Below are 17836 nucleotides of genomic sequence, written 5' to 3' on the forward strand. Positions count from 1 at the left end.
ACATTACTATGACTGAACATAAACTGGAAGTTAGTATAAGGTTTTTTAACTAGAAGAAGGTTTATCATGGTGATGTGTTAAAAAATGGAGTAGTGGGAATGAATTAGCGCATCTGTTTTTAATGAAGATTCCTATGGCAAAAGGAAATTTAATTCAGTGAATAGCAGTCCTAAATCTAAGATGTTAATTAAAGATGTCCTGTAGATTCTGTTTCTATTATATATGTTGTATTTCTCATGTGTTTCACAGCCTAAAGGATTTTCCTAGTAGCAGTTCAATGAATAGGAAGCGTTTAGTGAATGTTCTTTCTGACTTCCATCAGCAGATGTCACTGGCATATACACTCTACACGTAGATCTTTTGATGTATCAGGTGCACACATTCTGTCTTTTAGCATCCTTCAACATGTTTCTTTCCTGACAGAGATCTGCACTGAAATGCAGTGGAAAGATTTTCCTTCTTTCTCACTATTACCACCATATAGAACCTCTAATGACTGTGTTCAGACTCACAGCAAGTTTTGGACACTACGTTCCCTATCAATAGCAAATACATTCCAAAATAGTTCCACTAAGACACCAAAGATGTTACCTCAAAAGACCAAACATTACTCAAATTTTTAACATTGAAAATTTTACTTTCCTTTGCATAATTCATTTTAGTGAAGTAAAGTTGGTCTTCTGAATGTGGAATATCTTTTCTGCGTAATTAAATAGAATTGCTATCTAGAGAGAGGTAGCCAAGATGGAGAAGGCTTCTAGAGGGAGCTACGACAGCTTTTATAACATTGCTAGTGATAGAAGAAATTGGAAGGAATTATGGGATCTCAGGACTCAATCAGGAAGGAATTTCTGGATTTTCTGCTGCTTCCCAGTCAGTCTTGCTCTTTGACTTCCTTTTACTGTATTTTCACAGCAAGCCTGTGAAGCAAACAAAACCGCCTCCTCTTGTTTCTCCTCCTGCACTTCTTCCTCCTCTTCCTCCTCCTCTTCTGAAAATGTTTATCCCAGGAAACAGGAAGAAGAGCTAGGGAAATCCTTGTACAAACCTTTCAGCTGGGAATCAGAAGATCCATTTCAGGCCCAGCAGATGCTGTTCAGCTCCATACACCAGGAAGGCCTCAGGGCACATCTTTTCCTAGCAGGCCTAGTTAAGAACAATAACTTGGAAAATGTCAGGCTTTAGGTTAATTTTATTCCTCACAAGTTAACACCTTTCTACTCATGAAAGGTCTGATTGCACTCTGTCTCAGTCAGTACCCACTCCAAATAAATCAGTAGCAGATAGAGATCTCTGGAATCAGCAGAAAATTAAAGACTATGACAAACTTTCTAGTGCTGGTTATTTCCATATGACATAAGATGCTACTTTTCCTATGTGGGGTGTTGTGGCTTTTTTCAGCAATGAGAATCTGAAAAGTCTGATGGCAGGTAAATATTCCACGCTTGTCTAAAATTAGAGAATTTTGTTCAAAATGTTCTTTATAGTTCAGTACTCACCCCCAACTTGGGGATATGCAAAGAAATCTTCAGATGTCTTTCATCTCTGGCTACAGCTTTTCATTTCTTTCCATGTTAAATTCAAAGTTGCTATCTATTACTTGTAAGAAGCCTGATTGATAGGCAGAAAGTTCATCCTCTCTGATTACTTGTTGTGCTGTGCTCTGGGGATATATCAAAAGACAAAAGAAACAAAGAGAGAAGTTGAGAAATCAGGGAAAACAGAATCAGTCTAATTATTTGTTGGAGGAGGTCATTGTGTTGTGAATAGGCAGAATTTGTTGCCAGCTGAAGCTTAAAGAACTGGAAAGGTGTATCTGATAACTGCATTTCATCCAAGCTGTTTTTAATTAATGTTCTTTCCAGAACACATTCTTATCAAGGGGATTGGAAGTGTTAATTACACTTCAAGACAAGACTGCTGATACATACAGTCGAATCCTCATGATAGTGTTGGCTGGTTGAGATGCATTTTAACCTGTGTCATCAACTCTTCTGCAGAAAACCTCGAATGCTTTCATATATGTCCATAAGGGCAGGAAAAAATGAATCAGGAAGACAGGATATTTCTGCTTTATTCTCATTTATCTTTATATATTTATCCTTGCATTTTAGGGATAGCAAACCTGTTGTTTTCAAAAACATCACTCACTAAAAAGCACAACACCACATTAACCTAGAACAGATAGCACTGATTATAGTATGTCACAGTACTGATAGTAAATCACGACTTTTCAGAGTATTTACCAATGCAATTACATTTTTCACAAGCTAAATGGTGGCATGTGCTACTTCCATGGTACATACTGTTGCTTTGTAATGTCATGCAATGAATTCAAATGAGATGGCTATGAGTATCTTGTACAAGTGGTGGAAAAAAAAATATATAGTTCAAATGCAAACAGGTAATTCATTATATTACAGTGAAAAATTAGATCTATTGCCTATTTCATTATGAGATAGCTTAATTCAAAATAATTTTAAAGCTTTACAGTGTCTTGCAACTAATTCCAGAAACCACATTATAGAATTTTCTTGCATATAAAGTTGTTAATAGAAAGCTATTAGTATTATTGTGTATCAGATAGCATTTTCCTTGCTACCTGTTTGCTTTCTGTACGTGAACTAAAGGAAATTATATGACTTTTTGAATCTAAAATCCTATCAGGCAAAATTTGTGACAAAACATATAAAAGACTCTTCAAAATGACAGGACCACAGTGATGTTGTTTAGCTTATCGCAGATTATCAGTGTAGGTGTGCAGATTCCTATTAAAACACAGACATCTCTTCTGAAAATCCTAAGCCTACCTGTAGGTATTATAGGAGAGTTCTTTATCTACTTTCTTTCACTACTGAATGATACAAAAGAATGAAGATTCACAGAAGTGTAGTGTGATATTAAAATGTCAGTTTGAGGTATGTGTTTTTACTTTGATTCCCAGACAGCTGATAAACCTTATTCCCAGAAAGATGCAGTAAAGATCTGCCCAAAAACAGAAATTTCATAAAAACTCACAAAATAATCTCTACCGGTAGTTTCTCTGCAAAGCAGTGACAGTCAGCTCAGCTACTGCCTTATCCAATTCACAACCTTTGATATTTCCTATCCTTTAGAAGATATTCTTTTATACTGTTGCTTTCTATAGTGTTGTTGTTGTTGTTGTTGTTTTTTCACCATTACACAGAGAGCTTTTTATTTTTTTTCTATATATATATATTTTTTTTCAGTGCTGGTTAAACAACCTTCTATTTTGCTTTCAGTGTCATCTGTAAAAAGTGTTAAAAAGAATAAACTTCAACCTACACTTTTCCCTTTGCAGTTACTATATTTATTTTTCCCTAATACATTCTAATTTGCTTCACGAGTAAGTTTCTCATGATTTTTTGATAGACAGTTTTGTGCACAGTAAGACAGACACATCAGTGAATTTATCCATAACCTCATTTATCACTAATGAAAGGCCAACACAATTGACTGTTTTAGAACAAATAAAGGTTGCTCTCTGAGTTGTGTGCTCAAATTCCCATTTTGAATTCAACTCTAAAAAAACCGTTTTTCCACTGCTCTCCACCCTGGGAAGAATTCTAGAAAGACTGATCTCCCAAGGGTAAAGCACATTTCTGAATACTTCATTTTTACCAACAGTGTGAGTCAACAGAAAAGATCAACAGCTTTGTGTACCAGTAGTACACAGAGTACATAGCAGTAGCAGAAAAGGGAGGACTTAGCTGAGAGAAGTTCTAAAATCTTTATAATGCCCCCTAAAAATCATTTACCAATACAATGGGCATCTTCTGACCAGGACAGAATTTCAAAATCAGCAAAAAGAAGGAAAAGAAAAGAAAAGAAAAAAAAAGAAAAGAAAAGAAAAGAAAAGAAAAGAAAAGAAAAGAAAAGAAAAGAAAAGAAAAGAAAAGAAAAGAAAAGAAAAGAAAAGAAAAGAAAAGAAAAGAAAAGAAAAGAAAAGAAAAGAAAAGAAAAGAAAAGAAAAGAAAAGAAAAGAAAAGAAAAGAAAAGAAAAGAAAAGAAAAGAAAAGAAAAGGGGGGGGGGGGGGGGGCTGGGAGGAAAGAAAAAGGAAAAAGAAATAATTACTGTAACCTAAAATGATTTCTAACTGCGTTTCCAAAGAGGTCAGAAACTTCATATGACTGTGCTTTCTCCTCCCCTGCCCAATGCTTTCTCAGTTCCCCCTGATAATGTTGGAATCCAGTATCTCCAATGTAATTGACACAGGAATGTATGTCTTACATAAACAAAAACTGTGGTACCAATGAAATAAAAGTAGCTTATGGCTTAGTCAATAACCTGTTGTAACAGGCAGCAGACAACACACATCTAACACAGTCTAGAAGCCCTACTATGTTGCTTTTGACTTACTCAAATAGGCAGGAACAAGAGAAGAATCTGGGGATAATTTAGGAGAATCAAGAAGCAGTCAGTAATTGTGTGTCTGGGGAGAGCAAGAAATAAAAAGAAATTCTATAGGAAATTAGTCTTTAACTTCAGTCCTCATTAAGAGGTTACCTTTTTATGTTTGTCTAATCTGCGTGTCTGTAAGTCCAGCATAATCAGACCCTTCATATATCTGAAATAAGAAATGTCCACCTAGTTGGTTTTGTTTTTTTATATATAATGACTAAGAGAAATAAAAATATTTGTATTAGGAAGTCATCACACCCCCATTAAACCTTAAAAAAAAATAACAACTAGAAGTATTTCATGTACAGCTTTGGACAGTAGTCCCAGTTTTAGTGTTGCTTAGTTTCTGGCATTCAATTTCTCAGTGACTTGATTAACCACTATAACCTATTTAAAAAAAAAAAAAAAAAAAAAAAAAGCCACTTTTTTGCTTGATCATTTTTCTGCCAATTTAAAGAACTTTACTGTCTCACAGAGAGATCAAACTTAATTTCACACAGCGAAGAAATTTTCACAGACAGGAGTGTGTGAGGGGGGAGCTGTGTATCACTGTCAGCCAACTGCTTGAATAGCTCATTTGCCTCCTCTAGTTACAGAGTAAGGCTTAGTACATTTTTTAAATAATTTTTAGCAAATTTCATTTAAAACCCAAGAATATCTTTGTCCTGCTACATCTTTTATATATACAACTTGGTTCCTTAAATCTCCTGTAATTTAACTCAAAATTCTGAAAAACTTAAAGCCTTCAGGAGATACAGTGTATATGTGGTAGGACTAAATCAAAACAATTCAACTATGGAAAGTAAAAGAAACCTAGGTTAGCTTTGCTATGTGCTGATATTTAGGTTTCCCGTCTTAGTTTTAAGTATATTAGCTTCGTTTCACTCAAATGCTTTCAGTGTACACAACAGCCTCCAAATATTACTACTAACACTACAGCTTTTGAACTTAACATTTAGGTTTTGTAGACACATCCAAAGGAATAAAAATCCAAAGATACTGAATACTCTTGATACCTGTATCCCATTGCATTAAAATGATATTTAGTATCCCAAGATAATCTAGAAACATTTTGTGAGTTTCATTTAGTATTTCTTGTGCTCAAAAGAATTTAATAAGGACAGGGCTCAGGGTTTTTTTGAATGCTGGAACAAATATTCAGGGTACACATTTCATTTTGGAAAGGCAGTATGTGGTGTCAAAGTAGAGATTTAGTACAGCACTGAGAGATTTAAATTGATTTCCTCACTCCTTAGAGGAACTATTTAAATTAAGAACTTCTTCCTTATGAACAAAAGTGGTGCCTTTTTATTGCATAGTAGAGAAAACTAATGTCTTTTTTAATAGCAAATTTCTAATTTCAAGTTAAATAATTGGGAGGAGTAGGTATGTTATATCTAGATTACTTTCAGTCTATTTTTCTAATTCAAAAACAGTTGGAAAAAATGCTTTTGGGAATAACGGTTATTTATAAAAAGGCAAATTAAATATTGATAGATTTATTATAAACTCACAAGCATGACACATGTCTTCAGTTTCAAATTCTGAGAGAACTAGTCCTTAAATCCAAAAGGGGAAGATTTAGCTTTTGAGGTCAATGTGTTCTTATGCTGCTTTCAGAAAAGCCTGTTTTCATCCCAGCTTACCTTACCAACAAGCATTATGCAAAAATTCACATTTTACCATGGAAATTAATAATTTAATGATATGTCATTTTTACCTTTGTTTGGACAATTTACATGATTTCCACCTTTCTGTTCTTTTTGTTTTACCAGTTCAAAACTAATTATGAAAAGAGAATGTTTAAAGTAGATATCCCGTCCAATGACACGTCCACAGTGGCTTCCATAATAAGTAATGTATCAGCAGCAATGGAAACCCTCACACAAATGAAAGAGGAAATGGTTCCTGTTCCAGGTTCTGTTAATGGAGTGAATGCCCTTGGCTTGGTGGTTTTCTCAATAAGCTTTGGCCTGGTGATTGGAAGCATGAAGGAACAAGGTCAGGCCTTAAAAGACTTCTTTGATAGCCTTAATGAGGCTATCATGAGACTGGTAGCTCTAATCATGTGGTAAGTGCCTCTGATAAATTATGTATTAAGTTACTAACTTTACTTTTCACTATGGTGGATAGCCAGAGTGTTTGGCAGAAAGTGATACAATAAGAACTTAATTGAACTGTAACTTTCTGGTAAATGAAACCCTAAGCTGTAGTTCTGTATATTTAGTCTTACAGTGTGTTTGGCTTTTTATCCTGAGAAGAATCAGGATCTTTGGCACACTTCGCCAAGCTTAGTACTCATTCTACGAATTCATAAGGTGAGAAGTCAAAATAACATGCTATCAAAATTTCCTTATCATCTACCCAGACTTCATCAGAGGAAACCGGCAAATCTCTCCTATAATCTTATTTCTACATAGAAAGACCTTGCTATCATTAGTTTCCAACACAAGAGGTTCCTGCAGTTATGTAGTATGTAACTATGTCCTTGCATTGTAGCTGCATAAAGATATACATATTTTTTGCTATTTCATTTCCTGTGTTCAATAAATAAATGAAATCTATACATTTTCCCCCAAACACGCAGAAATTCTTTTCAAAAATGAAGTCTTGTTTTCTGTCATGTAGAAGGTAGCTTTTGAAAGAAAAGACTGAAATGTCTTGTTGCCTTCTTCACAATCCCCAAAAACTCAAAACCTGCACATACTAAGTGCAAAACTAAAAATGAGTATGTTGTAAAATTCTATAAAACATCTGTGCAAATCAAAAATCTTTTCCCATTACCTATAAGCACACTTGAGATAACAAAGCAGAGGATAGAAAGTGTTACTTCTGGTAAGCTTCAACGTGTATTTTATGTTTCAAGTCACAATTAAGATATTCTATATAATGATGCTCACTGATATCTTACTGTAAAAAGACAAATGGGTACCTATGGAAATGGAAATAGGGATCTACCAAAAGTTCTGCTGTAATAATAGAATTATGTTTCTGTAGATCTTAGAGTTTTATACTGAGTACTAACTCCTTTACTTGTAGTTGTGCTTACTGATAGGAAGAAATAGATAAGACCACTCATGTTGCTACCCCACAGTGCCATAACCTCTTCCATACAGACAGCTTCACACTAAAGTATTTATGGAGTTCTCCACTAGGAATGGACAGAAACATTGTGAAAACATTGGAAGAGTGAGTTCTTCCCCTGCAGCATAATAAACAACATTGGAGAGAGAACAGAGAAGGGCACTTGGCATAATCTTCAACTGTGTTGGATGAGACTTCATTGTAACTTGCAGAATTTTAACCAAATTTTCTAAACCAACTTCTAAATGATACTTGAATTACAAAGGGAGCTCATCTCCCTACATATGAAAGCCTTTTGCTGGAGAATTTTGAGCTGAAATTGTTCTAATGACGCTTCCTTTACATTGCAGTGTTAGTCATATGTCTGGCCAATCCAGTTTTCCTAAGTGGTTTACATGCATTTTTAAGTTATTTTCAAGACTCCGTGTCTGAAAGGCATGCTATACTCCTCTCATGTTCCTCTTACCAGATTTTGAATGTAGCAGAGCCTATAAAAAATGTTTGCACTGTGGTTTCATCAAAGTTGAACTTTTTATACTCTAACAGTTAAACTGTTGAACTGCTTCTGAATTACAGTCATCCAATTAGTAATATCCTACCTTTAAGCACACATACAGACGTGTAAAAGATATGAACAGGGGAGTGTTTTATATTGTTCATTACAATATTAATTTGATTTCTTATTTGCAGGTATGCTCCACTTGGAATCCTCTTTTTGATTGCTGGAAAAATTGTTGAGATGGAAGATATGGGTGTGATCGGTGGTCAGCTTGCCATGTATACTGTAACAGTTATAATCGGTTTGCTTATTCATGCTGTCATAGTTCTACCTCTTCTGTACTTCCTAATCACTCGTAAAAACCCTTGGGTGTTTATTGGAGGCCTAATCCAGGCACTAGTCACAGCTTTGGGAACATCTTCCAGGTATAAAGTAATATTTTAAGGTCAAATATATATGTTTTAATTTTATTGCTTTAAGAAACACTTTCCTAATGCAACTGGTTAACTTCACTCTGTGAGAAATGGTCACTATCATTATATTGATTCAGACTGTTATTTTTATTAAGAACTCCTGAAAAGATATCACAGAATCACAGAATCACAGAATGACCCGGGTTGGAAGGGACCTCAAGGATCATGTAGTTCCAACCCCCCTGCCTAGCAGGGCCACCAAACATACGCCTTTTATATGAATGATATGAATAATATGAAATTGATGTGTTTGGTGATGCAGACTGTATGGCTGGAGCCCTTGTGACATTGGTTAGCCCTGGTCCTTGAGTTCTGTAGGTAGCTTGTACTTGTTGGTGAAGGACAAAGCTGGCAAAAGAAATGTTATGCATGGCAAAACAAAGAAGCAAGCATGAAGCCTCAGAGGCGACCATTAGAGAGCTCAGGAGCCTTTCTTGGCAAGTGATGTTCTATGCTAAGTATCCTGGACCTGCAACAGAAAGGCCCCTATTGTTCTATGTTGGTGCAGTGAAAGAGACTTCATGTGAACTAATATCTGTTTGCATCTAAGATGGAAGAAAATGTTGCTGAAATGAAATATATATTTCATATTCCACATCCAGACAAGAAGCAATTAGGACTATTAACACAGAGTCTGAGTAAATTTTGTACTGGTAAAAAGTCTCTTGAGGACTTACAAAAGGCTGTGTCAGCATATTTTCAGTTAAGGAAAGACATCTACTTTTGAAACGGACTCTTTCTTAATTGACATTTTAATGTCAGTCATTGCAATGTGTAGAACGTCTAAATGGGAATTTTCTTAATGATTTTTAAAGATCGATGGTAAAACTAAAGACAATCAACATAGTTCAAAAGAATAAATAGTGGCAATTAAAACAAATACCCTGTTCTATCAAAACTGAACTTTGGTGTGTAAGAGTAATAGTGTTAGAAGTGTATTTTCTAATTTTAGCTGCTCAAGATTCTTAGTAGGAACCTAAACAGCTGCTGTATTAAGACAGTATAATGCAATGCAAATAGATTTTAAAACTATTCAAAATGCTATTGTATATTGACTGTCATCAAAGAGGTTTTCTAGCACAATCTTTACTTCTCTTCTTTACATTTTATCAGTATTTTTATTTTATCAGTACTGATAAAGTTTTCCAAGTCTGTGAAGTAGTTAGCAATGAAGAGGTCACTGAACCACAGTAACCTGGATTGCTGAAAAACCTCTTCAGTGTGATTAGATGGAGAGATGCATCTTTAAGAACAAAGAGCCAAGTCTACTCTTACAAAACAGCCAACTAGTCCCAGAGGATCAGGAGAACCTCCAGTATCATATATGCCTTGGCAGATATATATACATGTGTATATCTAGTTAATATTCTGGTAGATCACAAAAAATTAAGACAACTAGAAAAATCTCTCATGTCATCACAGTGAGTGACAGTTTGCATTCCACTGCGTAAAACTCACATCATGACTTATTTCTTTTTTCAGTTCTGCAACACTGCCTGTTACATTTAAGTGTCTAGAAGAAATAAATGGAGTGGACAAACGAGTTACAAGATTTGTACTGCCAGTTGGTGCTACAATTAATATGGATGGAACTGCCTTATATGAGGCTTTGGCTGCAATTTTCATTGCACAGGTTAACAACTTTGATCTGAACTTTGGGCAGATTATCACAATCAGGTACAGAAGTCATTATTACCTACATCTAATAGAAGCTCCTCTGTGATTTCTTGCCATTAAATGAGGGATTAAACAAAAACCATCTAGAGCTAAAAACAAGTACTACTAAAGTAGCTGAATAACTGTAATGATTTACACCTTCTGCACAGAAGAGGCCCCTGTACATACTCTACATTAGGTAAACATTTAAAAAACTGGCACGTGACATACCTATCACTGCACATAGTAGGGTCAACAAGAAGATTTAGATTTCTTTTGTCATTAAAATTTTCTTGAAGTATTCACACAGATGTTGGGATCTGTACCAGATTACAGTGCACGTACCAAGCTGTAGCAAAAGAGCAGCACAGTGGCATGGTGCAGTGCTAAGTCAAGCAGGGTGGTATTTTCCTAGTCTTGGTCTCACATAGAACAAACTGTGTAAGGAGAAGCAGTACATTTTATTACATCTGCTGATAGAGGTGGTGAAGATAAGTATGTTTTCAAGTAAACAAGCCTTCATGTTTGAAATAAGACAACAAAAAGAAAAAAAGCCTAAATAGCACTTGAAAACTGATTTCCAATAATTTTTTTCTGTGACTCAAATGGCTTGAGAGAAAAGGGTGATGGGTGCACTGTAGATGAATGTCAGCAAGGGGAGAGTGGAACAATGTGGTCAGACAAGCAGGTATTTATTACTCTGTAACACTGAACATTCAGATAACGGTGAACTGGAAACACAGGAAATTTTCAAGCAGAGCTGCTTCTCTCCATAAAGCCCACCATGTTAACTTAATATTCATTAACAGAAGGTAAGACTCGCTTTCACACTCCAGAGCAGTAATTTAAAGTTCGTTAATGCCAGAGCTGCTCCCTGACAAATCACCTGACAAAACAAAATTCTTTCCAAAGTGAATGTGAACAAGCATATTTCAGCCAAGGTACAATGTATGATTCAGGGGTTTTGCCAGTTTTCTGTTGACTGAATTCAAAATGGCACAGAAGTTGGTAATTCGCCTAGCATAAGGTTATAGTGAGGTGGACAGAGAATAAAACTTTGAATCACATCTGCCGGGACAAAATTACTTCCTCAACTTTAATACATGTGAGCTGATGGAACTGGTTTGTTCAGTGAGCGGTGGCATGTACCTATGATGTTCTTGACTGGCCATAAGCACTAAGAAGGGTATTTACCATGTCACAAAATCATGTTACCAAAGTTCTGGATAAATGCTCAGTGTATCCATTTTGGATTAAAATCCACATACCCCTCCAGCTGTGCAGTATTCAGATTAGGGATTGGGTTCACAGTTTTCTTTCTTTACTAAAGAGCAAATGCTTTCTTGCTTGTGTTTGTTTTTGATGTTTACCAGATGATAAAAAGTGTTTACTACAGAAGTCAATTAATTGCTCTTGCTGTCTCTTTGCACAGCATCACAGCTACAGCTGCCAGTATTGGGGCTGCAGGCATTCCTCAAGCTGGATTGGTCACCATGGTCATTGTGCTTACATCAGTGGGTTTGCCTACAGATGATATCACTCTTATCATTGCAGTGGACTGGTTCTTGTAAGTACTTCTATGGCTGAATTAAGAACTTAGATTTATTTGGAGGTGCAGTAGGCAGGCACAATTCAACAACAGTGAGTTGAATTCAGTGAGCTTTTGTTCTAGAAGTTGTGAATCACAATTTCTTGCAATTAAGATACGTTCTTAAAACAGATGGTGTAGCCTAATGATGACTCTACTTATGTGCAAAAGGATCATTTATAAACCTGGATAGTTAGAATACTAAGAAAAATGTCAGATACACTAATTCAACTAGAAATGAATTGCTTTAGTGTGACCACTTTTGTTTGTTTGTTTGTTTGTTGGGGTTTTTTTTGAAGCTGTTAATGAAATTCCATCAGTTAAGTTTAGAATATTGAGCTGGGGTGGCTATTTAGTCCAGGAAAGGTTAATATCTTCTCCATAGACATCGAAATGAAAAACAGTTGTTTACTTCTTATCCAGCACCCATAATGTATCACACATCAGTTGTTCTGTTCCTTTGTCTGCAAAAGACATTACAGCCACATCCACAGGTATACAGGGAGATCTCCTAGATCCAAGAAGTAAATCACAGGCATGTTTCTTCCAGTCTATTTCCTCTGACCTAGTTTCCAGAGACTTTTACCCTTCAACTCTTATCAAGCAATCCTTGCAAGAAGTTGGAGGAAACTTTGGTCAGGAGGAAAATGAAAATCAGGCAGATTCTCATTGGCTTATATGTTCAGAGGATAGTAACCTAAACAAGTATAAAAATACCTCTGATAAGCATCTGCCACATTCTCCCTTTGTTCTCCACACCACAAGCTGTTTCTAAGGGCAGAGTTCCAATGGTGATAACAGACTTAGTTTCTCCAAATCCTTGTATATTGCAATTTTCTGTAGAAGAAGGAATAATGACAATCAATTCAATGAACATACATAATATACATAAAACTGCTGAATTGTCTAGTAGATATACAGTGAAAATTTTAATATCTTGTCTGCATACTTCCCTGAATGAGTGTTAAAGTCAGGGTTAATTTACTGTTTCTCCTTAGGGATCGTCTCCGTACCACTACCAATGTCTTGGGAGACTCCATTGGAGCAGGAATTGTTGAACACTTGTCACGGCATGAGCTGAAGAACAGGGATGCCGAGATGGGGAATTCTGTGATAGAGGAGAATGAAATGAAGAAACCATACCAGCTGATCTCACAAGAAAACGAGAATGAGAAACCATTAGACAGCGAAACCAAGATGTAGGGCAAAGATGGCATGAGTCTAACACTACAAGTGCAGAAAACACACACTTTTTTCCAGCCTTTTATATCTTGAATTCACCACATTCACTTATTCCTTATTTTTTCCCTTTATGCTAGCACTGAAAAGAATTAATGGAAATATATTCCAAACTAGCAGTGATCGAGTGGCTTCCCACTTTAAAAATAAAAAAATAAAAAAATAAAAAAATTAATAGACAGCAACACTGGTCCTGCTAGACATGTGCTAAGTGAGGATTAAAAAAAAAAAAAAAAAAAAAAAGACAGATTGACAACTAAATTAAAAGGAAAAAAAAAAAATCTTTGTTACTCAGTCCTGAAAATGTGATTTTTTATTTTTTTTTAATGAACTGGAAAGTAAAATTATATAACAGAGCTTGAAAATGTTTTTGTTTTTTTAAATACCTGTTGGAAAATTTAACATCTGTAAGCACACAATCAGTACTTTCCAACTTGATAACTGCATTCAGCTGAGTAAATTAAAAAGATTTCTTTCACTTGATGTTCTTTTTTTTTTCTAGCATTACAGCCTTGTTCGATTACTAGACAATAAGAGGACATCAATTGAAGGAATAAAAAAGGAGGTGTAAAGATACAGATACAATTCCCGCAATCAGCACTTTGTCAGCTAAGCTGAGAAACGATTTTATCTAGACACTATTTTTTACATTATCCTCAGCTGATCTTGACAAAAACTCAGCCTAGTCAGTTCCCATGGATTTGCAGACATTTGTGTATGTATATATGTGTACCTCCGCACTGGATTTGCCCTTTAATTTCAACTCCACAACCCAGCTGAACAATCAATGTCTGTAAATGTTTGTAGGGGCAAGGCCCTAGGCTGTACTGACTCTGGGACTGGAAATGCATCTTCTTCTACTTTTGGGGATATAAAAAAATATGCTTTAGGTACACCAATTAATCTACTTAATAAACAATAATATAAATAGGAGGCAGTGCCGGCCTTCTGCAGAAAGTGCAGAAGGTTGAGTTGTTCAGATCCTAACAGGACTGGATTCTAAATCTGAATCCTTAGGGCTAACAAGAGATCTTCTGATTGTAGAGCTCCAAAACCCTTGGTCTTCCACTGATCAGTAATAAAGCCATTAGACAGATCTGTGTTTTTCCACCTGGAGAAGAAGGCTCCCTGTTTCAATGCAAAGTTCCAAAATCCTTATGCATTTATGAGCAGCATCCCAAAAATAAAAAATAACCCTTTAGAAAGTAAAACTAATGGGTGCTTTTTTTACTTTTTACTAGGAAAAATCTATAAATCTAATCTAAAATACAAAATAGTAAACACTATAATAAATATATGGAAAAAATAATTAGAAAGGAATTTAAAGCTCAATATTGTAGATTTCCTTCAAGGAATCAGTAGGGAAAGAATGAAAAAAGAGAGACGATGCACTTGTAATCCTGTTGCTTTTTTTGTTCATTCCAGCATCATTCCCCAGTGAAGCCCCTTCTTAGAAATATTAATTATATGCGTTCTCCTTTTAATTTGTATCATTGTAGAGGTTAAACTGGAGTTTTTTAAAGTAAAGCTACAGTTATTAATGAAGAAATACTAATCAGAAGGCAGAGTAATGTTGAGTGATGTTTTTTATTTAAATGTTCTTTTTTCTTCTTTCTTCCTTGCCCAACAAAATAAAACTCGATTAAATGAATGAAGGGTTGATTCACTTGTAATGCCCAAAGTGAAACACAAAAAATTATTCAGCATGCTGCTTTTGTCTTTAAGAGAACATAAATGCAGTGTATTTCACTGTAGTGAAAATGTCAACATCCTGATTGAAGGTAAATTTTTTCCCATGTTTAGAGCAACAGGGCAAGACTGTTTTGTTTAGGTCTGAAAACTCCTGCCCATCTTCTCCAGTTGATTAGTCCATATAATAGAAGCAGGAACTCTTCAGTGATTGAAGTGAGCAGGGTTTAACTCAGAGCACTGAGTGGTCAAACCTACAAAGCTCTTAAATTAATCTCTCACTGAAAGAAAGCAAGTGTGACTTTTACGTTTTTGCTAACAGAATGCAAATCTAGGATACAGATAGACACTCTCAGATATGTGTAATTAGAGATATTTTTATATAGATACTGTATTCAAAATGTGTGTATAAATTTTAACTGTAGAATGTACAGCATAACGATTTAATTTTTGTTAAGATTCTGTTTGGAAATACATTGCAAAGACATAATATAAATGGCTGTCTTTCTATGACATCAGCGGAGAAAAATGAATTGTTTCACAAAGTATGTGATCTTTTTTTAAACTAACTTTGTTTCTTATGGAAATCAGGTATTATAGAAAGATTCCCTTGCTCAGCCCTCATTGGTTCCGCGTTGGTATGCACACAGTGGATTGAGAAGCATTACTTTGTAGATGTATTTTCAATAAAAATAGTTTTACATTACTACTTTTTGGGGGGATTTCTTTCAAAGGCTCTCTAACCAAAGTTCTACACAAACTCAAAGCAAACAAATTCATATTATGGGACCCCAGGTCATTCTACACAGCAGGGGTTCCTCACTTCAAATATCTGCTTAGAGTTCCAAGATCAAAGAAAACAGATAAGTGAAACACCACTGACAAAAGAAGGCAAGGAAGGGAGGGCAGGAAGGAACATTAAAAATTATAAGAAAAAATGCCTAACTGAATGTAGTTCATTCACATTTAGGTAAATCTGCAAAATCTTAAAAAGGTAAGCATTTATATTTCAATTGATTCAGTAACTGAAAAGTTGCCGGTTCATTTTGAATGTATAATTACATGGTCCAAACACAGAAAGGTCACTGTGCCATGGGAAGCAATAGAAGTCCTTTGACTAGGGTATTACAGCACTGTAATGTTATGGTCATCCTAGACAATCCACTGTTTTTCTCACAGAAGTAGTTTGTTATGGTGTCAGAGTTCATCTGGAACAACTTCAACTTGCAGAGATACCATCTAATGGAAGTGAATGTCTTGTCAGAAGGAGTGGGAAGGTATGTGAGCTGAATCACTTGCATTTGGAAATCTGTCGTGGTTGGAGCAGACAGAGACAGCAGTGAGAAGTTTTGCCTTCCTGAACATACCAATAGAACTGGACATTGACTTTCACTGATTCATCTGCAGCATTTTGAGCAAAAAACAATACATAAATGCAATTGGCATTAAAAACAAACAAACAAACAAAGAAGTAACGGTTATGTTGTCAAATGCATAAGCATAATTTTTCCCATTTTTTTATGTTGTCTACACATTCCTTTTCTTTTATTCAATTCAATTAGGTATCTTTGTGTTTATATAATGGCTATCACTACACGAAGAGCTAAAGAAAAGAGGGTTAGTGCATTGCTCAGAGGTATTACTGGCACGGTGACCGCACAGCACTGTGGCCCCATACAGAATAAAGGTCTCTAGTATTGTATAATTTTTCAGTGGTGTTTTCATTTGGAAGTTGAGGTACAAAACAGGCGTGCCATTCTTAGACAAGAATTTATGTCTCTGTGACAGTGTGTGGCCCATACAAAGCAAAGGGCTCATGCATGTGGAAAATGAACTACTGGCAGAAGAAAGTGCCTCTGCCTTCCTTTCAGAAGGACTGGTTTGCACTAGGGACAGTTGTGTTCCAATGCAAACACAATTGATGAGAAATTGAGGGCATTGTTTTCAACCAGTAATATAACATGTATTTGGTTTAATAAAGAATAAAAATGATCCAGAAGAGAACAATTTGCTTCTGATGCGATCAACTGTGCTAGCTGTGCTTGTTGTAATCAACAGTGTCATCAGTGTCAACAACTTACTTCTAGTATGATCAGCTGTTTCCCAGAACAGGATAAAAAACTGAGGTGAGCTGATAGATCACTCCGTCTGGCTTTCTGTCATTTTTTTTATTAAGAGATTGGCTTACACTGAAAGTGTGGAGCAATGGAGAGATGGGGAGAGATGTCTGCACCTCCATGACAATCAGAAAACCCAGACTTGCAACATCAGAGAGGCAACAAGATTCTCTCTGACTGTAAAGAGAACATTAGCTGGAAGATAACATGGTGAGCCTTTTTCTGTCCCTTTTCTGTCCTTTTTCCTCCCTTCTGGCTCCAAGTTACACAGAGGTATCTAAAATGCCAAAATTTTAGAACAGGAACATTTTCATCTCTAACCAAAGTTTTTCATCAGCATGCCTCATTACACAACTAGGGCTCCACAAATAACTGATTTTTCACTTCAGTGAGAGAACTGAAAAACATGGGAGGATAAAATTTTTCCATGGCATCATGAAACAATTCTTTTATTGCAGATTTTTTATTACAGAACAGTCTGTTTCAGGTAAAGTTAAATGTTTCATCGTCCCCTTCATTGTATTCTTGTATTCTTGTATTCCCACAAAACACCTCATTTTAATCTCATTTCTGGTCTATTTAAAAGGAAATGAACCAGCTTTTAAGTGAATTGTCTTTCTCAAATAAAACACTGGACAGTTTTTCAACGAAAATGTCAAAAAGAAATAGGTCAACTTTTCTACCTGCCCTGACTTTAAAGCCAGTTGTATTCACAAAAGCTGGCACAGCTTTATAAGAACTTATCTCAAAACTGCATTTGTCAGCGATATGTTTTTATATGAACACTTTTTCTTTGCTATTTACAACTTTCTTTCCCCGCACCTTACATATTTTTCCTCTTTTCCCTGTTGCTCTTGATTGTTGACAGAAAATAAGGCACAGCCAGAGGAGGGACACAAAAAACGATGCAAGGGGTGGAACATCTTTCCTCTGAGGACGGGCTGAGAGAGCTGGGGCTGTTCAGTCTGGAGGAGAGAATGCTATGGGAAGACGTGAGAACGGCCTGTCAGTATCTACAGCTGTAAGAAAGAAGGGGACAGACTTTATCAGTGTCTGTGGTGATAGAAC

At 35.7% G+C, this 17836-nt stretch overlaps 1 protein-coding gene across 1 annotated transcript in view; it reads left to right on the forward strand.

The window, feature by feature from the left end:
* The window catches only part of SLC1A3 (solute carrier family 1 member 3), a 60702-nt gene extending 45343 nt beyond the window's left edge, over positions 1-15359 (forward strand). The window contains exons 6-10 of the mRNA XM_072358878.1: positions 6199-6494; positions 8198-8431; positions 9962-10156; positions 11568-11702; positions 12722-15359. Of these exons, the coding sequence (XP_072214979.1) occupies positions 6199-6494; positions 8198-8431; positions 9962-10156; positions 11568-11702; positions 12722-12926 (1065 nt within the window). The 3' untranslated portion in view covers positions 12927-15359. The remainder of the gene's footprint in view (positions 1-6198; positions 6495-8197; positions 8432-9961; positions 10157-11567; positions 11703-12721) is intronic.
* The last annotated feature ends 2477 nt before the right edge of the window (positions 15360-17836 follow it).

The sequence above is a fragment of the Excalfactoria chinensis genome, chromosome Z (genome assembly GCF_039878825.1).
Source record: "Excalfactoria chinensis isolate bCotChi1 chromosome Z, bCotChi1.hap2, whole genome shotgun sequence".
Classification (NCBI taxonomy): domain Eukaryota; kingdom Metazoa; phylum Chordata; class Aves; order Galliformes; family Phasianidae; genus Excalfactoria; species Excalfactoria chinensis.